General features: G+C 59.1%; 1 protein-coding gene and 2 long non-coding RNA genes across 4 annotated transcripts; 1 reads left to right on the plus strand and 2 right to left on the minus strand.

Moving 5' to 3' along the window:
* Positions 1 to 235: 235 nt before the first annotated feature.
* On the minus strand, positions 236 to 9,852 carry COASY (Coenzyme A synthase). 2 transcript variants are annotated; one of them, XM_075911240.1, is made up of 10 exons: positions 9,724 to 9,852; positions 8,464 to 9,132; positions 7,261 to 7,475; positions 5,559 to 5,690; positions 4,705 to 4,894; positions 3,471 to 3,535; positions 2,575 to 2,659; positions 1,757 to 1,854; positions 1,521 to 1,667; positions 236 to 825 (listed from the first exon to the last, which is right to left on the minus strand). In XM_075911240.1, the coding sequence occupies exons 2-10, from the start codon at positions 9,125 to 9,127 to the stop codon at positions 778 to 780; spliced, it is 1,644 nt and encodes a 547-aa protein (XP_075767355.1). In that variant the 5' UTR covers positions 9,128 to 9,132; positions 9,724 to 9,852; the 3' UTR covers positions 236 to 777. The 2 variants fall into 2 exon arrangements, with proteins under 2 accessions (XP_075767355.1, XP_075767356.1); XM_075911241.1 differs by having other exon boundaries at positions 9,618 to 9,732.
* Positions 9,668 to 14,587, plus strand: LOC142820968 (uncharacterized). Its single transcript, XR_012898008.1, has 2 exons — positions 9,668 to 9,802; positions 12,244 to 14,587. It is a non-coding gene; the product is annotated as an uncharacterized LOC142820968 (long non-coding RNA).
* LOC112546237 (uncharacterized) lies at positions 12,426 to 18,373 on the minus strand. The gene is made up of 4 exons (XR_003089878.2): positions 18,236 to 18,373; positions 16,464 to 16,606; positions 14,301 to 14,466; positions 12,426 to 12,563 (listed from the first exon to the last, which is right to left on the minus strand). It is a non-coding gene; the product is annotated as an uncharacterized LOC112546237 (long non-coding RNA).
* Between the last annotated feature and the right edge of the window lie 1,090 nt (positions 18,374 to 19,463).

The following is a 19,463-nucleotide window of genomic DNA, read 5'->3' on the forward strand; positions in this document are numbered from 1 at the left end:
GTCCCCCTAGCTCAGCAGGTGCTCAGCCCCTCCCCTGAGGATCCCGCTAGCCAGAGCCTGGGCTGTGGGGAGTGGCAGCCGAGAGCTCACAAAGCTCCTGCCCCGAGCCAGCAGGACTCCCCCGCAATGCTGATTTCACCTGGGGCAGCAGCACAGGAGCTGCCTGCCTGGGCCCAGGCCTGGGGGCGAAGGGAACAAACAGGCCTGGCAGAGCAATCACCACACAGAGGCAGGCTGCACACACTGGACCTTTAACTGCGACAGCCTTCAGGACACCCGGATCGGGCAGCGTGCACCGAGGTGGCCCATCCACCGGGAAGGGGGGACAATCCACATGATACTGATCACCCAGAGGAGGGCACGGGGGGCTCATACAGCGCAGCCGGAAGTGAACGGAGCCGGGCCTGCCGCTGGGCCGGGCCGGGGGCTCGGCATGCGCTGGCTCTGATGACGTCTGTCCCAGCAGATCCAAGCTGCTGCTCTCTCCCGGCCTGTGCCCGTGTCACCAGCTCAGAGCCGCTGTCCTTGGTGCACCCTCGTAGGCGGGGCCGTTAGCAACAGGAAAGCAGGATGCCTCTGCCCCGAGGCCCTGGGCACCAGAGCGCCCAGCTGAGCTCCGAGCGGTGCCCCGCCCTGCTACCAGACGTGGGCGAGAATGGGGCCAAGCGTGCAGACCCCAGCCCCTGGCAGCAGAGCCCGTCAGTGCTGGGAGCCCCCGTCTGGCTGTGCGTGACGACGAGATGGAAGTGGCCGGAAGAGCCACCAGGTCCCCAGCCTCTAGTCTTGGCTGATGCGCTGCTGCAGGAGGACCCAGGCCTTCTCCACCTGCCAGAACAAACGCGGGACAGAGAGTCCGGGCTCAGCCGCACGAAAGGGCAGCGACTGCAGCTGTCTGGGAGGAGCTGGCCCGGCCTGGCAGGGCACTGGGGCAGGGACAGGCACGGACTCCACTTAAAGCACGGTGTGCACAAGCCCCAGAACCTGTCATTCCTTTCAGGCTGGGTTTGCCCCCACCCCAGGGTGAGATCTGCTAGGGGTGGCTGCAGCACAGACAGGGCTCACTGGACACTCCCACAGATGCCTGATTCCACTGAGTTAATGCAGCTATTGGGCACCTATCAGAACGTGCGGCTTTCCGCGGAGACGGCCCCCATCCCGGGGGGGGGGGAAGAGACGCAGCAGCCACAGCTCTGCCCAGGAGAGGGGGACCTGGAAGATGCCTAGTCCTTCCTCCGATCCAGCCGTAGGGAACAGACATTCCTTGAGTCCCATTTACACCAGAGAGGAACAAGGCTCTCATCCGATCGGCTGCCGACATGGCTTGTCCCAGGCTCTAAGGGGTCCTGCCTAGACTACTCCATTTAACCACGGTCTCTGGCTAACGCTGCAGCGCAGGCAGGCCTGCATCTCTGCCAGAGGTGTGGACCCCACCGGCCCCCTCCCCTCCCTCCCTGCTGGCCTGGCCTAGGCAAGACAGCCGTTGCCCCCGGAGGCCCATCTGGGCAGCCCCCGGCTCTCACCTGCTTGCGAGTCGTCTCCGGCTCCCAGAGCGTGCAGAGCACGACATGCGACTGCTGCAGCCTCTGGCTGTTACTCAGCTGGCTCTGCAGCCTGTTCCGAGCAGCCTCTTCGCTCAGCCCATCTCTGGTCATGATGCGCTGCAGGGCCTGCGGAGACCAAGGGGGACGTCACTCCCAGGCGGGCGCACGAGGGGCCCATCGCTCGTCGCAAACGGCTGGGGAAGGGCGGCGCCTACCTCCTTCTCCGGGACGACGACCATCCACACCTCATGGACCAGGTCTGTCCAGCCAGCCTCCAGCAGCACGGCCGCGTCCAGCACGCACACCGCTTTCCCTGTGGGACGAGGCCCTTCCCTGTGAGCACCCGGGCACCACGAGGCCCCGATTCCTCCCCCTGGCAGCGCAGCAACCCGACGGCAGGGCAAGAGAACCCGCGAAGGGAAAGCAGCAGGCCCCAGACTGTTTACAGCTTAGAGCAGTGGTTCCCAGCCTTTTCAAGCATACGGAGCCCTTCCCAGTCTATTAGTTTCAGACCCCTACCCTGGGGGAGAACAAAAAAGAAGAGGAAGGATGCGCCTGATTCGTCCGTCTAAACTTTCCACGGACCCCCTGCAGTACCATCGCGGACCACCAGGGGTCCACGGACCACAGGCTGGCAACCACTGGCTTAGAGCTTAATCAGAACCCCCCCAGGCCTGGCACAGGGACCTGCCGGTCACAGAAGCAATGGAGGGATTCTCTCCCAGGGCAACGCACGTGGCCCCTTCCCTGCCAGGATCTGGTCTTACCAACGCGCCCGAGGCCTTTCTGGAGACGGGGAGGGGGCCGGTGGCAGTCTGGCCCGCTGCGCCTACCCACCTGCAGGAAGCAAAGGACCAGCCCCCCACAAAGCACAGAAACCTGAGCTGGGAACACCTAGCAGCTGATCAGGAAGTAACTCCAGCGGCAGCCTGGGCCCCCGGACAGCCGTCCCCAGGGCCTCTGGCCTGGGCGGTGGTAATAGGATGGTCTAGCCCCGCCCCCTTGGGGTTGCGAGGGGGAAGACCAAGCTCACCCTGTGCCGCTGCTTCATTCAGCTGCCTCTTTGTCAGCTTCGCGATCTCAGGCCACACGATGTCGGTGAGACGCTTTAGCCGCCCCTAGCAAGGCACACGGCTGGGCTGCGGTGATTCGCTCCCCACGCGATTTCCCGGTAACCCAGCAACACGCAGTCAGGGCAGTCGCCCGCCAGCCCCCTACTGCCCCCTCCCCGGGGGCCCCACGTTGCCAGCGGGCTAGGTCAGCCCTCCACTGGCTCTGTCCTGCCCGATTCTCCGAGCTGCTCCACCAGGAGCCCCATCTGCGCCGCTGCCAAAGCTCAACGCAGAGGAACTTGGCAAGGCCCTATCGCTCGGCGACAGAGGGCGCTGGGGAAGTGGGGGGAGCAGACCAGGCCCCTGGAGAAAGGTGTCGGCCCAAGACTCCAGCGCAGTCATGGAGACCGACCTCCCCTTCCACCCTTCAGCTGCGGCTCCAAAGCCAGTCAGGGCCGGTCTGGCTAGTGCACGGGGGAGCACAGGAGCAGATCAGCGCTCTGCGCTCTCGTCACCTCTGCTCACGGAAACCCCGGGGCACAGAGGGCAAACCAGCCTGGGCCATGCCTCCCCCAGCGCTTAGACCAACAGGGGGTGACGTCCTCCCAACTGTCAGCCCCGGAAGGGCCCTAGGAGCGGGTCTCCCCCGGTGAGTGGCTGGTGCTGCTGGTGCCTGGGCAGCAGCGGGGATCCCTGTCTCCAGCCCCGCCAACACGGCGCCTTTACACTAGAGAAAAACCAGCCGGCGGGAGCGGAGCCCGAGAGAGCAGCAGGCAGGCGGCAGCAGGGCAGAGGGGACGACAGAGCAGCCTTGGCGGCAGCAGGGCCAGAGGAGGGGAAAGGTTGACACTGAGCCCGGAGTCGGGGGGAAGGTTACCTGGTTTCCAAACACTTTGGCCCCGAGGATTTTCCTGTTAATTGTCCTGTCGTCGTTCAGAGTGTCTGGGAGACAAAGCGCAACAGGAGAAAAGGAGTCAGCTCAGCTCGCATGGGAAGGGCTCAGCATTAATTCCCCTAGAGGGGCCTGCAAAGGTTTCAAACACTGGGACAGGGACCCTTTTTGGCTGCCTTGAAGTGTAAGAGGGTGGGAAAGGGCCTTTCCCTTCAACTTGGGAACAGGAGTTAGACCCTGCACCCCTCCTCTGGTCAGAATCCTCTCCTGTACCCATCCCCCTCCCAGACCCTGCCCCCCTCCGGCACCCATCCCCCCTCCCAGACCCTGCACCCCTCCTCTGGTCAGAATCCTCTCCTGCACCCATCCCCCCTCCCAGACCCTGCCCCCCTCCGGCACCCATTCCCCCTCCCAGACCCTGCACCCCTCCTCTGGTCAGAATCCTCTCCTGCACCCATCCCCCCTTCAGACCCTGCCCCCCTCCGGCACCCCTCCTCCGGGTCAGAATCCTCTCCTGCACCCATCCCCCCTTCAGACCCTGCCCCCCTCTGGCACCCCTCCTCCGGGTCAGAATCCTCTCCTGCACCCATCCCCCCTCCCAGACCCTGCACCCCTCCTCTGGTCAGAATCCTCTCCTGCACCCATCCCCCCTTCAGACCCTGCCCCCCTCTGGCACCCCTCCTCCGGGTCAGAATCCTCTCTTGTACCCACACCCCCTCCCAGAGCCTGCACCCCTCCTCTGGTCAGAATCTGCTCCTGCACCCACACCCCCTCCAAGACCCTGCAGCCCAATCACAACCCCCTCCTTCACCCAAACTCCCTCCCAGACCCCACACCCCCTCCTGCATCCCAAGCTCCCTTCAGCACCCAGCCTTCATCCCATTCATTAATATCATGGAAAAGTGCAGCCCTTGATCACTCACCAAATCCTTAGAAGCGCCCCCCCATCAAAAATGATTGTCCACCCCCCTCTGACAGGATCCCTACCAAACAGTTCAGGCTTCCAAACCAACCTGTTTCCAAAAGAGAGTTCTCCTCTCCCAGGAGCACCCTCTGGATCCCAAATACAAACCTCCCTCCGACATGAGCTCTCCCCAACACCCTTAGCTGGGAAGAGCAGGATGCACGGACTCTCCCAAACCAAAGTGGGAAGTCAGAGGTTCCTATGACGTCGTCTCCCTGTCACCCTGGTGTTCTACACAGGCTCCACTCACTGTACCTTCTCCGAACTCCTCCACCACCTGCTCGTACGAAGGGCCGCCGGGGGCGTAAGCTTCGTGGCCCAGTTTGTCAACATCGATGAGGAAAGCGCCCAGGCGTTCCAAGTGCCTGGCAATGGATGTTTTCCCACTTCCACTTCCTCCAGTCAGGCCGATCACATAGGGGCGAGAAGGCCGGGCTGGGTCCTTCTGCACCAAGAAGAGATAAAGCGTCAGAAGCGTCCACAGCTGCTCAGGGCTGGTGGGAGCTGGATGGGGCGGCGAGAAGAGGCCCTGAGTGTGAACCCCACACAAGCCCAGAGGATGTGCACGTTGATGGAAGCCAACAGCAGAGACATGCTCTGGCCTGCCACTGGTACGTTTCCTGGAAGCCCCCGAGAGGAAGACCCTGGCACACCTCAATCTCCAACACGCCTGGCCGCCAACCCCTCTTCCTAAACCCAGTCAACGTCCAGCTGCCCTTCTCCTGGTGTTTATTTATGGTCACAGGATCCAAACTCAGCCCAGGAACGGCACCATCAGCCTCCTTCTGACATCAGGTCGGTCCAGGAGGATGCAGCCACAGGTAGGCTCCTAGGCCGCGTTCTTGTGAACAGAGCCAGCTGACTCCAGCAACGGGCACATTCCAGGCCCCTCTGCTTGGCATTCCCTGGTATTGACTCTGTGTCCCCACTTCAGCATTGCCCTTGCTAGACCCAGGACGTGCCACTGACCTAAGAGCTGCTATGGTTTCTGGTCCCCAATTGCGTAGGCCAGCATCTCCCACCAGGGCTAGAAGCCGCACAAAACCCTGTGAGCTGGAGGTCGCTTGGCAAACGGACTCGAGTAGCCACCAGCTCCTGTACCTTCCTACCTGGGGGGGCTGCAGCAGCGATCCGAGCAGCCTCTGCCGGATGCTGGAGGAGCTGATCTTTTCCTCCTCGTTCTCTCTGTGCCCGGGATCTTTAACCAGCCGGATCTCATGGAGGGCCAGCTCTGGGAGCCCCTGCAAACAGAGCACGCCGCACAGCGCAGTCAGAGGGCTGAGAGCCCCTCGTAGCTGTTCAGTCAGACTGGCCCCAGGTCCCACTCCCCCGAGCAGTCACCGGGAAGGCCGCATCTTCACACCAAGCTCCTGCACTCAGGCTGCTCGTGGGCAGCTCTGCAAGAAAGCGGGAGGTTGCTGCCACCTGTCGATTAGTCCCCATCTGCCTGCGACTGGGCCGTGCTACATGCCACGGTGGGGCAAGGACTGCAGGGATTCTGGAGTCAGGTGGCAGAGAAGGGCAGGGTCCCAAGGGATCAGGAGCCTTTGTGCATCTACAGGACACACTGCCCCACTAGCCTTTGGGACCAGGCCAACCACTAACTGCCTGGGCCCAGGAGAGAGCTCCCCGGGGCAGGCTATTCCAGGATTGTCCATGATGGGGATCTATGTGCCGGGAACCAACTGCAGTTAGAGGCAGAAATCCCCAGCTAGGCCCAGGGCCCAGCTGATGGGGCTGGCGGCTCCTATACGACAGAGAAACAGTCTTACTTACTGAGCGAGCGCATCCCAGTGAGTGGGGAGGAAAGGGTTCCCCTTGGATAGCTCCCCCCCACTGCCCCAGAGGGTATGGCTGGAGGGGCAGAGTGAAGCCCCAGTGAAGAGACACAGTGAACAGACCGGGGCTGTCCCCACCACACTCCTCAGGGGCAGGCTCCGAAGACAGAACCCAACTGCTTGGCCCCATCTTTCCTTTGCACTCTCCTCTCACAGCTCTCTGAGTTTTCATTCTCTGCCACTGGACAGTTGCATCCCCCCCTTCACAACACACTCCAGGGAAAGCCAGCTCATAAGGGGCAGTGGTAGAGCAGAGCTGAGAGGGGCAGAGCCCAGGTCTGGAATAGCAGGGGGAGTGCAGGGCATCAGGACAATCACACTGGAGAGCTTGTACAGCACCTGATCCCCGATGCCTGGCTTTCACAGGCACTGCCTCCTTTTAAGGGCACACACGTTGGGGGCAAATGAGGGATGTTAAATATCGGTTAAGTGAATAGTCGAGTAACCTCATGAATTCTTATTGGTTAGTCAACTATTCTATAATCCCCGGGGGCGGGCCCGGCAGCAGCATGGGGCGCCAGGAGGGAGCTAGTCTGTGAGGAGAGACAGTTTAAAAACCAGCTCCTCTTGCAGACCGGCTGCTTATCACCCTGTGCTGCTACCTCTAATACAGAGGCAGCAGTGTGGGGTGGCAGCAGCCCCAGTCTTGTGGTGGTGGGGGGTCTGAGCTCCCGGACCTGGGGCCAATCAGAACTGAGCTGGGCTGCCTGCCCACCCAGCTCCCAATACACTTTAAATGCAGAGCCAAAGCAGGGGTAGGTCCCAGAACTGGAGTGAGCAAGAACTGAGCCGGGCTACTGGCCAGCCTGCTAAACAAAATTACTGGGGCGGGGGGGTAAGGGGGAGGAATGCATGTAGTCTATAGCATTAACCTATAAGCTTTTGCTTATTGGTGAATCGACTACACTATTGCATCCCTAGAACGAATAGCAGGAGGGGGTGTATTCCACTAGGTCAGCTTTAAAGGCATTACATTTTCAAGTCTCTTCTTGTTCACGGTCACCCCTCCCTTGCGGGTCTCCTCACTGACTACTATACACTCCAAGTCAGGGTCCGTTATCGACGGGCCACAGGGGTCTACCAGAGGCACAATGTCATAACGCAAAGAAGGCTTCACGTCCACCAGGAACTCACACAGCTTCTCCACTCGCTGCTCATACGGCTGGATCAGTTCCTTCAGAACCTTATCTGGAAGGGACAAGAAATGGGGAGGAAGCAACAGCACAAAGGTCCCTGCACCCAGAGTTAGCAGTGAAGAGAGTGATGTTTAAAGGAGGGGCCCACAGAGACGTACCAAAGGCTTTAGCAACGATCCGCCCCCTCGCGCTTCCCTGGTACCCAAAGGGCATCGGGCTCTCCAGGTTTCTCCACAGTGGAGAAAGGCACGGGGCTGCTGCACGTCCTTGGGTCTGCTGTCAGAAGGGGCACCCTCTTTGCACAAAGCAGCAGTGAGCAGAGACAAGTGACTCAGCCTTGTTCTGCTTGGCAAGGAATATTTAACTCCAAGGGCAGCACATCTGTCATAAACACGCAGATAGCAAAACTCCGAGCCAGATCCCCATCGCTGTGACAGCCCTCCCTGCCGCGTACGACCTGGGACACAGACATCTCATCTTTGCAGAGATGCCGTTCTGCCTTAGATCAGGCAGTGGGAGTAATCTGGCGAGTCTCACTTATCAGCTCTGGCCAGTTTCCAGTTCTCAGGCGGAAACCCAAGGCTACAGCTTAGGCTGGCAGCACTGCCAGGGAAGGGTCAGCAATAAAACCCACAGGAATGTTGCTAATCTTATTCGAAGGTGTACAAAACCTCTTCCCAAAAGCCATCAAGCCTGTTGGGCCTAACTGAGTCTCCTAAACTCATAAATGATGCTTCTAAACTACCACCATGCCCACGCAGATCAAATGTGCTTTACATCTCCACTGATATGAAACCTACTCTCCCCCTTCATCCTCTCACAATACACACTCCACCTTAAAGGCCCTAGAAGCTTGGCCACACACCCACTTCAGAGCTCAGGAAGGCTGCTTCTAAGCTGTCCCCAGGGAAACAAACACTACAGAGTACAATAAATGGTTCCCTTCCCTGCCATGCAGAGCAAAAGGAACCAGCAGAGTGACGGCCAGAGAATGAGCGTGACTGGGGTTTTGCTTCCTGGTTTGGGAATGGGATTCTTACTCTCCAAGAGATCCTTGTCAGAGATGCCAATCAGTAGCCGGTTCTCAGCCAACAGGCAACATGCACTCAGAAGGATCTTGTGGGCATTATGGAGTCTATCGAAAGTGCCCCCTACAACAACATCCCTGTAACTCTGCATGGTCCCACCATCCAAGTCTGGTTCCTGTGAGGGCAGCTCCCTCTCCTCCATCATGGGCTCATACTCTGGGTAGAGCAGCACAGAGATGAGATTGGGCCTGCAGCTGTAACAGCTGGTGGCGTATCGCTCCAGGCGTTGCTTCACTGGGTTGTACTGGCCACCATCACTGGTCTGAAAGTCGGTCAGGACCACCTCGGGCGGGTGGGAGAGGTTCTGCACTGAAGAAAGTGACTGTGGCGTCAGGCTCTGGTTGCGGATGTTTGTCAGCAGGACCCGTACGTCCAGGTGGCCGTGGGCGTCAGCATCTGCATACAGCTTGCTGATGAGGCTATAGATCTCGGGGGAGGCTGGCACGTAGGTGGACCTGGGCTGCGAAGAGCCTGTCAAGCTGAGGCCCGGCTGCAGGTGAACATAGAGCGTATCCTCCACGATCCGGGAGGCTGAGGCCAGGATGGGCACAAGGCGCAGAGACAGGGCCGAGAGTGGGGTCGTGAGCACCAGCAGGCCTGAGCGGAAGGCAGACATGGTCCCTGGAACAGACACGCAGGGGAGGGGGTTACGTGGGTGACGGCAAGGTTGAGCTCCACGAACATGGCCTCTGAGTTTCACTCAGTCACCCGCTGCCGCTCCACCCTGCTCAGTCCCCCTCCACAACCTGCCCCCAGCACCCTCTGCCTTATTGCTTCCCCAGCCCCCTGCCTCCGGCCCCCTGCCCCCTCTGTCAGCCCCCCCCCACAGTGCTCCCAGGTCCCCAGCTGTCAGCCCCCCACCCCCTGCCTCCGGCCCCCTGCCCCCTCTGTCAGCCCGCCCCCCCCCCCCACAGTGCTCCCTGGCCCCCAGCTGTCAGCCCCCCACCCCCTGCCTCCGGCCCCCTCTGTCAGCCCCCCCCCCCACAGTGCTCCCAGGCCCCCAGCTGTCAGCCCCCCACCCTCTGCCTCCGGCCCCCTGCCCCCTCTGTCAGCCTGGCCCCCAACGCTGCCCCCCCCAGGCTGGGAGCACTGTCAATGCCCCTCACGGTGCCCAGCCCGGGAGTCCGCGGGGCATGCTGGGTAACGCCAGGGGGCGGGTCTCGCGGGGCATGCTGGGTAACCCCGGAGGGGGCGGGGCCCGCGGTCCCTCACCGAGCGGCAGGGCCGTGGCCGCCTCTCACCACCAGCGCTCCGCGCGTGACCCGGAAGCGCTACCCTGGGTCGCCCGGAAGTACGTCACTGATATATTTTTTTTCCAATCGCCGTTTAAATTTTAATTAAAATGTATGGACTTTCCAGGCGACCTCTGACCCCCGGGCTCTCGCGAGAGGGGGCACGATTTCCGGGGGCATGAGGCGAGCTTGAGGGGGAGGAGCCCTTTGGGGGCGGGGCTAAGGGGATAAGTGGGCGGGGCTCATGGAAGGGAGGGGCTAAGGGGACAGGTGGGAGGGGCACCTGGAGGGGGAGGGGCTAGGGGAGAGGGGCACGTGGAGAGGGAGGGGCTAAGGGGACAGGTGGGAGGGGCACCTGGAGGGGGAGGGGCTAGGGGAGAGGGGCACGTGGAGAGGGAGGGGCTAAGGGGACAGGTGGGAGGGGCACCTGGAGGGGGAGGGGCTAGGGGAGAGGGGCACGTGGAGAGGGAGGGGCTAAGGGGACAGGTGGGAGGAGCACCTGGAGGGGGAGGGGCTAGGGGAGAGGGGCACGTGGAGAGGGAGGGGCTAAGGGGACAGGTGGGAGGGGCACCTGGAGGAGGAGGGGGAGGGGCTGGGGAGAGGGGCACGTGGAGAGGGAGGGGCTAAGGGGACAGGTGGGAGGGGCACCTGGAGGGGGAGGGAAGAGGTGCCTGGAGGGGGAGGGGCTGTGGGAGAGGTGCCTGGAGGGGGAGGGAGAGGTGGAGAAGGACACTTGGATTGACCCACCACCCCAGGTTTATTTTAAGATGAGTTGAGCTGTATTAAAACTGATAGCAACAGGGCGGGTTTTAAACATGGGATTGAAGCCGATGTTAGTTGCCCTGTGTAGGGGAGAGCAGCTGAAATGGACAATTCATGCTGCACTATAGAAAATGGGGATTCCCTAAAATGTCCCTTAAAATAAAACATCGTCCCTTATTTTTCATGTGATACTAGAAGATTTACCCGGCATTGCTCAGGTCCTTAATTCAAATAACTTTTGTGTTTCTTCGTTTTCATAGTTCTGGGATGGGGCTTGGGATGAGGGCTTCAGTATGCAGGCTGCCTCGGAGAGAGAGGACAATCCCAGCCATTTCATACCACAAATAAACTTTCTGAAATATAGTAGATAGCTGTCCTTTTTTCCGCCCCTGCCTCCTGCTGGCCCAATGAGGCTATAGCTATCCCAGTCCTCATCTCTGGCCCTTTGGTACTCCCTATGGTCATTCTGCAGTATAACCACTCCTACCAGCCCCCTCCCTTTCCCTTCTATGGGAAACAATTAAATCCCATGCACATCCCAGTATCCTAACAACCAAACCCTGACCTTGCTTTCAGTTATGATAAGAGGAAGCTGCATACCAAATTTAGTGGTCCTAGGAGGAGCTTTGAACAGACGGACTCACAGACAAACATAGAGATACACATTTCTCTCTCTCTCTCTCTCTATATATATATATATAGTAAGATTTCCATCCACCAAAGGTGGTCACTCTACCTGAAGGAGGAGGAGGTTAATGTGGAAGTTAAGGAAGTTCAGGGGCTCCTGGAAGGGATGAGGCTCTGGGAAGAGTCTTTCCCACCCAGCTGTCAGCCTTTTCTGAGGCAGCTGCTTTCCACGCTTAGGGCAGCTTTCTTTACTCAGAATACATTTCTTCTCCTTGCCTGACCCAGGCCATTTCCTGGTACCTGCCAGCAGAACCTCCAGCCCTTATTTCTTAATTCACTCAGGAAACAAAACCAAACTCCACCGATAAGCCTCTTTTCCAGCACCATGTCACAATCTCACTATGACAGGCTGCAGGACTGAACTGTGCTGATGTGCGTGAGCACTGGGACTTCCTGAAGGCAGATGCCTGGGACCGGGTGCGGTTTGCTATTTTGATTGTCCAGGGGGTGAGATCAAGATACCAGGAGTGTGGGGTCTGGGGCAAGGGGAAAGGAATGGGCTCTTGGGCCGAATCTGGTCTAAGTCCTTTTATGACACCAGCAAAGACACTATAAACTGGAACTCTCTGGTCCGGCGATATCCATGGTGTGGAAAGATCAGAGAGTCCCGACGCACTGTGAGGGGTGGGGGGCTGGGAGCCCAGCGCTATGCGGAGAGGAGGGGGTGATGCACGGCTCAGCTGGGCTGTGGGGGACAGGGGGGGCAGTATGTGACTCAGCTAAGATGTGGGGTCCAGGAGCTGGTGCATTGCTCAGCTGGGCTGTGGGGGGAGCCAGGAAATCTGTGGAAGAGGGCAGGGCGGGGGGGGGGGGCAGCAGCAGGAGGGTCAGAAATCCCTCATCCTGGGCCAGTCAGGTCCCGAGGATGCTGGACCAGGGAGGTCCAACCTGTAGTAGGTAGATTAGACAATGATGATGGAGTGGCAGCTATTAGCTATGGCATCGTTAAGAATGCAGCTTTCTCATTCCCTGGAGGTAGCTCAGGGACAGTTTCGATTTCTTGTCTTTTCTTTCCAACACATCTTTTTGAATTCTCCTGTTTGTGTGACAGTGCGAATCCTTCTTGCTGAATCCTAGGCTGATCTGGAGGATGGAGGAAGCAGCATGAGTCATGCGTGTGGAGACCCAGCCAAAGGGCAGCTTGTCGATTGCTGGTATTCACAAAGAAGGTGACAGGACAAACGTTAAAGAGGAGAATTTATTGGCTCCACACCCTACAGCTCAGTATTGCAGGCAGAGCCTCACAAATATAAACAGGTCACGTGTGTGTGTCTGTGTGTACACACTCACAGCAGTGAAGTGGCAGGAGAGAGTCAGTGCATTCCTGTGAAGTACTCAGAGACAGAAGAGCTTATGTTGCCAAGACTCTACCTACACAGGAAAGGACAAAGGTGGAATCAGTCAGTCCAAAAGGCAGCATGCTTTTCACAGAGTCACCGTTCACGCTGGAGCAGAGCATTGGCCCATTGAGCCTGGTATCCCACTTCCTGCCGGACTGGGTCAGACCCTCTGGCCCTATGGCAGCATTTTAGTGTTGGTAGAAGATTGGTAATAAGCTCTATATAATGATTTGATTACAAAGGCTGTCTGCTTCTGTTTGACCCTACCAGCCACCCTAAATGATCGGTCGATGTTTGCTATAAGGTTTTGCTTTCTATTAGCATTACAAATTAAGTTGTGCCTTTTATCTAACTCAGTTGTGTGAGATTATTTTTGTCATTTCTTCAGTAACTTATATATAACCCTTTCCAAAAGGTCATCCTGCCTGAAACGCTCTGCAGAATTATTGAACAGGAAATTCTCTGTCCCAGGGTTGGTGCGAGTGGGGGATGCGTGCGTAGCTAAGGCTAAGTGTGAAAGCCATCACGGGTGCCTAGATGGGCAAGAAAAGTGACACCCTCAAAGACAACCAGGAAGCACCTATGTTGTCCAATGCTAGAATTAAATTAGCAGGACTGACAAACCTTGGAGACAGGCAGAGGCAGCCCCAGATTAGATGACAAACAAGAGACAATGATGGGCCGCCTGACGATAACCATCAAAAGACGGCTGTGGAGAAGCCCAAGATTAACCCTACTTAAGGATCAAGGATTACAGCACGACACTGCGAAACCTATGGACTCAAATGGGAACATACATGTCTAAAAATGGAGTGCTTTTGCCAGGGAAGTCTGAGTGTAGCCCTGCAACATTGGAGAGCCGGATCATGACCGACAGAACCCAGCTCCTCAATCATGTTCAGTCTAATGGGCCACTCAAGCCACGACAGACTGGTAACTGTAAGAACACCTGCAGCATCTCTGTGTGCATACGGGGGGGGGGTGTATAGATGCAAATGCTGCTTTTCCTGTTGTGTTCTCAATAAATGCGGTGTGTGGCCTTTCCCCCTGAAAAAGAGCCCGTGTGTTTCTCATAAGCATAACATCAGCCCACGGACCCATCTTATCCAGGATCCTGCCTCCTGTCGTGCAGACCAGAACTCAAACTCCTCTGCTTCAGGCTCTGCTTCCAGCAGTGGCTTATACCCCTGAGCTCCCTCAGGCTTCAAACCCCCACAATGCACCTGGGCCAGTCATGACAGCTGTCTGCAATTTGGCGCATTTTAGAACAATCACTAGGACAAGGCTGGTGTGGCAGCTGGACCTGCCTGTCCTCGCACGGGCTCCCTTCCAGGCGAACTCGAGGGTCCTCAGGGTAATGCCTTGGTATCAGTTGTACTGCAGGCAGAGGTGGGGGCCGATGCTCGGAGCAGATCAGGGCTCGGACTGTCACCACGTGGTGGTTGGGAAGCCAACTGGAACAACTACGGCTAGTCCTTGCTTCGGGTTTTCCCTCCAAGTGACTCTCCCTCCCCTGCGGATCCCCATCCCCATCAGAAGCACAAGGCTGCATGGCTGACCGTAAACCTGACGGCTCCCGGGTTCCAGCTCTGCTCCCGTCCCACTAGCCCACGCTGCCTCTGCAGACGTTCAGACGACTTGGGCAAATGAACCAAAGAGCTGACAAAACGAACGGGCTGCGGGGCGCTCACAGGGCCCCCTGCGTCGCCTGTCTCATGAGCGCCACGCCAGCCAGCCCTGAACACAGACAAGGAAAGGGGGCGGTTACCTGCCATTGGCTCTTCCTAGTCATCTACCCCGGTCTCCAGGGCCACCAGCTCTCGTTCTTCCTGGTCCCCCAGGTTGTGATTCCTCATGGGCAACCCGAAGGCCGGCGCAGTCTTCTCTATGTGGATCCCTCTGCTGCGGAAATAACTCTGCAGGGCACTTAGGAACTGTGGGTGGGGAGGGGAAACCAGGCCTGAGTCCTGCTAACTTAGTGTTTGTTAAACTGTGTTACGTGGCACACCAGTGTGTAGTGGAGAACAGAAATCCAAATGGCCACCCTTAAAGGGGCAGGCGACTTTTTTTTTTCAATAACTTTCCTCCCGACCCATTTTCCCCCTCCTGACTTTTTTTTTTTTTTTTTTTTTTTGCTCAACAAAAAAATCCTTGGTGTTCCTCATAAAAAAAAGTATTGTTTGGTCTTAAAAAGTTTAAGAAACACTGTGCTAACTGCTAGTGCCTGCTCCACAGAGCCTGCCTGGAGCTGCTCTCAGTCCTGGGGCTGGACTCCGAGCTCACCGGCGGAGGCAGGAGGTGGAACAGGGAGCCGCCTCTGCCAGGGTGCTGGGAGTGAGCAGCTCAGGCATCATGGGGACAGCTCAGCAGCCCACTTTTCAGGCCTTTTGCCTAGCGGGAGCTCACCTCCTGCTGGAACAGCCAGCCCCGGGGCTCCGACCCCTCAGCACCCAGGTGCATTTGTGGCTGGGTGGCCACTAGGCCACAGCTCGCTCCTCGTTGTCATGGTTTCTCTGTCCAGCGGCGGCAGCTGGGGGGGAACGCCCCCAGGGGTGAGTGGCTCTGGGCGTGCGGTGCCATCTGGGTCTGTTCCCATTCAGTCTGAAAGGGCTTGGCCGGCTTCTGCTCCTGGTAGCTGCACGGACACTCATCCCCTGCTGTGTCTGGCTAAGAGCCAGGCGGGCGGGCCACATAGGGCTGTACTGAGTAGGGATGTTAGCATGTCGTTGTTTACACGATTAACCGATACGCCTGAGCTTCTCCGTTAATCCTAATGACCAGGGCTTGCCGAACCGCAGTGAGCCCTGCTCGCCAGCTGCGCTGTCCAGCGATCTGAGCATGCGCAGATCGCCCGAACCCGGCTCTTCCGGGTTACCATCTACTGGCCACGGGCAAGTAGATTGTATAATTTGTTGAGCCCTGCTAATGACTGCCCCCTTCCCCCACTGTCTTTGTATCAGGCTCCCCCTGAACACCAGCTCCCACGGAGCCACCTGCCCCCGCTCCCGTGCTGCTGCCTCTGTATCAGAGGCAGCAGCAGTGAGGGAGAGGAGGGCAAGTAAGAGGCAGCAGCGTGGGAGGGGGGCAGGTGGAGGAGAGCTGGCTTAAAAGGCAGCAGTGCTGGGGGGCAGACAGGAGTCGGCTCCATGCGCTTCAGCTCCCACAGAGCTGCCTGTCCCCCACCCCCCAATGCTGCCTCTCTATCAGAGGTAGGGGTGGGGGGGCGGGTCCCTGGGAACAGGCGTTTAAGAAAAATCCAGCGGTTACACGTTCACGCAAACACACGTTAGTTAACACCCCCACTGTTGAGCTCCGTGTGTTCTTCCCTTAGGGGGTCTCCAGCCCCCTCCCAAGGAGACCCTGCAGGGAGCAGCCCAGGCAGGGGGAATCAGTCCATATCTGCTCCCAGCATGAGGGCGACAGGCCACGCCGCAGCCTGGGGCACACAGACACCTTCACTTTCAGGCCCCATTGAGCCTGGACTCCTCGGGGTGGGGGCTTTGCCTGCTTTCCCGCGGACGATGCCTCCTCAGGGCCGGTCCTGGCATGAGTCATCCTGGCGAGAGCGAATTCATCTGGCACCGGCGCTGCGGCGTGTCATTAGCGAGGACCTAATGGGCACTTGAAACGAAGGCGCCGGCACTGCACGTGGCTCCAGAGCCTGCCGAGAAAGCCCGGAGGCCCTTCTCGAGGGCTTGGCTAATGTAACCTCACTCCAGCGCCATCTCACTGCCTCCCCACTTGCTTTGATCCCGGCCGCCCTCCTCCCCAAGCCCGTGCGATGGAAGAGGGAGCGATCCCCCCGCCTTTCTAAAAGCTGCAAGGGAGACGTGATCAGTTGCTCATCAAAAACCAGCTGCTTCCAGCCCGCGGTGGAAGTGCTGGGTGCAGACAGCCTGAGGCCCCCGGTCTAGGGAGCCCCCCTGCTCACCAGCTCTCTGTTCTGCGGCAGGCCCAGCGCGCTCCATCTCTCCCTCAGCAGGGATCTGTTCTGAACCCGGCCCGGCCCCAGCAGGCACAGGAGGCTGAGGACGGTGACTTGAAGCATCAGGTTCATCTCTGGAAATCTCAGGGCTGTGGGGCAAGAAGGGGACACAACAGGGGGGTGGGGGTATCTCAGCCAAAGGCTCCTCCTGCCAGGGCAGGATAGCACTAATACAGGAGGAATAACAGCAGCCCTGTGCTGGTACCTCTCCCAGCCACGCCTGACCAGCTCCCTGCAGCGCGCCAGTGGGCCAGTGCCATCGTGGCTGCTGTCCGCGGGGAGGGGACTCGCCCATGGTCACGCAGCCGGGTGACGGCAGGGCTGGGAGCAGAATCCAGTTCCCTGCTCTGCTTGCTGGACAGAGTGAGCCAAAGCTGGGGCAGAGGCACCAAACGAACCCAGGGACTCGCCTGGCCCCCCACGGGCCTGCTAGGGGCTGTGGCCAGGCTCCTCACAGCCACCGGCCACCCCCTAGATTCAGGCCTGACGTGGGAGAGATTCGTCCATCCCACGGGCTGCGCGTTCATTGGACCCAGAGGGCTGGGGCCGAAAGACAGCATGGCCCACACGGCCCATGGCAGCGAGCCAGCCCAGAGCTGGACCGGGGGGCGCAGGCCAGCAGAGTTGTAGGAGAGTGACTGGATGCTGTGGCTCGTGTTGTGGCCTACGCTTGGAAGGGGTGTGTGTGTGTGTGTGTGTATCTGAAGGGGGTGTCTGAAAGTGTGTGTGTCTGAAGTTGTGTGTCTGAAGGTGCGTGTGTGTGTGTCTCAAAATGTGTGTGTGTGTGTGTGTGTCTGAAGGTGCATGCGTGTGTGTCTGAAGGGGTGTGTGTCTAAAGATGCGTGTGTGTGTGTGTGTGTGTGTGTATCTGAAGGGGGGTGTCTGAAAGTGTTGTGTCTGAAGTTGTGTGTCTGAAGGTGCGTGTGTGTGTGTCTGAAGGTGCATGCGTGTGTGTCTGAAGGGGTGTGTGTCTGAAGATGCGTGTGTGTGTGTGTGTGTCTGAAGATGCATGCGAGTATGTGTCTGAAGGTGTGTGTGTGTCTGAAGGGGTGTGCAAGTATGTGTGTGTGTGTCTGAAGGTGCATGCGTGTGTGTCTGAAGGGGTGTGTGTCTGAAGATGCGTGTGTGTGTCTGAAGATGTGTGCGAGTATGTGTCTGAAGGTGTGTGTGTGTGTGTCTGAAGGTGCGTGTGTGTGTCTGAAGGGGTGTGCAAGTATGTGTGTGTGTCTGAAGATGTGTGCGAGTATGTGTCTGAAGGTGTGTGTGTGTGTCTGAAGGTGCGTGCGCGTATGTGCGTGTGTCTGAAGGTGCATGCGCGCGCGTGTGTGTGTCTGAAGGTGTGTGCGTTGCAGAGGCTCTGCTGAAGTATTGTTATTAGTTCTCAGCACCTAGTCCCGGAGCCTTTTCCTGGGGAAATCCCAAGGTCCCTCACGAAGCAGAGTTTTGTTAAACCCTGCGGCCAGCCGGCAGATCCACCTCGCGGGAGAAAGGCTGGGGGCCTGGAACACCAAGCGGCTGCTTTGCGTTACACAGCGGCAGGAGGGGCCACAAGGCAGCAGTAAGGTGGCCCAGAAAGGCATCCAGGCGACCTGGCCTGCCTGTAACTTAAGCGCTGCCGTGCAGTCGATCAAGCCAGTCCCAGGAATCCCTCCCCTGCCTTTCCTAGGGGAGTGTGGCACTCGGGTGCGCTCTGTCCCACACACAAAGGGGGCTCTTACCTCTACTCTCTCCTGGCTCTTGCCGTCCTGGCTGCCGAGTGAAGTGTCAGGCAGGCAGCGCGTCCCCTCCTTATATACAGCCCCGCGCTCCCGGCTGGGTGCGTCAGAAAAGAGGGAGCCGTCACCGGCCGAGCTGCCGCCCCCTGCTCAGGGCCGGGGTGGGTGGACAGGTATTGTGAGCCAAGCCGGTTGTGTTGGCCTTTGGGAAGACAGAGCCAGGCAGGGCGCACGGTTCATCTTTCACGCTCGGGCTGAAGAGGAGTGGGTCACAGGCACCGCATGGAGAGGGACGGCCAGAAAATGTGAGCTCCCGGTCCCCTAGCGTGGGGAAATCCACCTCTGGGGACAGAGAGCTCTGAGATGGGCTGTGTCAGGTGGGTGCGGGTAGTCACTGGGCTGCAGAGGGGCAGAGTCCCGGCAGTGCCGGATTTACGCTACATTTTAGGGCCTCAGACGGTGAGGGGCCTCTAAATACCCAAACCGGCTGGTTTCGAGTTGCATCCTTGCCTGTGCCCCGGTAGGGATGCAAATCTCAAGCTGCGCCGTTCTGTTTCCATTCGCCTTCCCATGGGAGCAACGCAGCGTTTGGTACCGCGAGGGGGCCTCTTCAGCTTGACCCAGGCCTCCGCATGTCTTCTGCCGGCCCTGCCCTGGGCCCAGGCCCTCTGAGTGGCTGGCCGCTTCTCCACGCCCCAAGTGACTGGTGCTTGTGGCAGGGAGAGGCCGACCTCACACCTGGCTCTGCCGGTGGCCTCAGTCCCGACCCGCAGAGCCCGGGGCTCCCCCTTCCCCACAGCTCTGCCAAGGGGCTCGATGCAAACTTGGCAGAGCCATGCCCACGGCCTCGGGCCCAGGGGAGCGCGGCTGCTTCCTCCTGGCTCCGGGCCCAACGCATCTGTCCCGGGAGGAGAGGGGGGTTGTGGGTACATCTGTGTGGCTGCTCGGAGCCTAACGAGGCCATCCTGGGGGTGTCTCCAGGCACTGGGGAGCTCACAGGGGCACCCAGCACACCTCAGAGAAACTCTTTGGCCCTGGGCTGGAGAATGGAGGCGAACAAGAAAAGCAGGAGAGAGCCCATGGAGCAGAGCCTGCTACTGCTGGTGGCAGCTCTTCCCCCAGCCTCGGATCTCGGCAGATGGAAACCCAGCTCCCACTTGACCCCTCGAATTGCGGGGGGCTTGCTGGCCTGGGGGCGCAGGAGCATAGGAGCTGGTCAGACTGTTCTCTG

This window comes from Pelodiscus sinensis, chromosome 29 (assembly GCF_049634645.1).
Source record: "Pelodiscus sinensis isolate JC-2024 chromosome 29, ASM4963464v1, whole genome shotgun sequence".
Lineage (NCBI taxonomy): Eukaryota > Metazoa > Chordata > Testudines > Trionychidae > Pelodiscus > Pelodiscus sinensis.

Bases quoted from the DNA above. Each gene is read 5' to 3' on its own strand.
- COASY (XM_075911240.1), bottom strand. From the start codon at position 9,127: ATGTCTGCCTTCCGCTCAGGCCTGCTGGTGCTCACGACCCCACTCTCG. The intron at 1,855-2,574 runs GTGAGCTTGGTC...CTCGTCCCACAG, and splicing joins GAATGAAGCAGCGGCACAGG to GGAAAGCGGTGTGCGTGCTG. The intron at 826-1,520 runs GTGAGAGCCGGG...TTGTTCTGGCAG, and splicing joins CGGAGACGACTCGCAAGCAG to GTGGAGAAGGCCTGGGTCCT.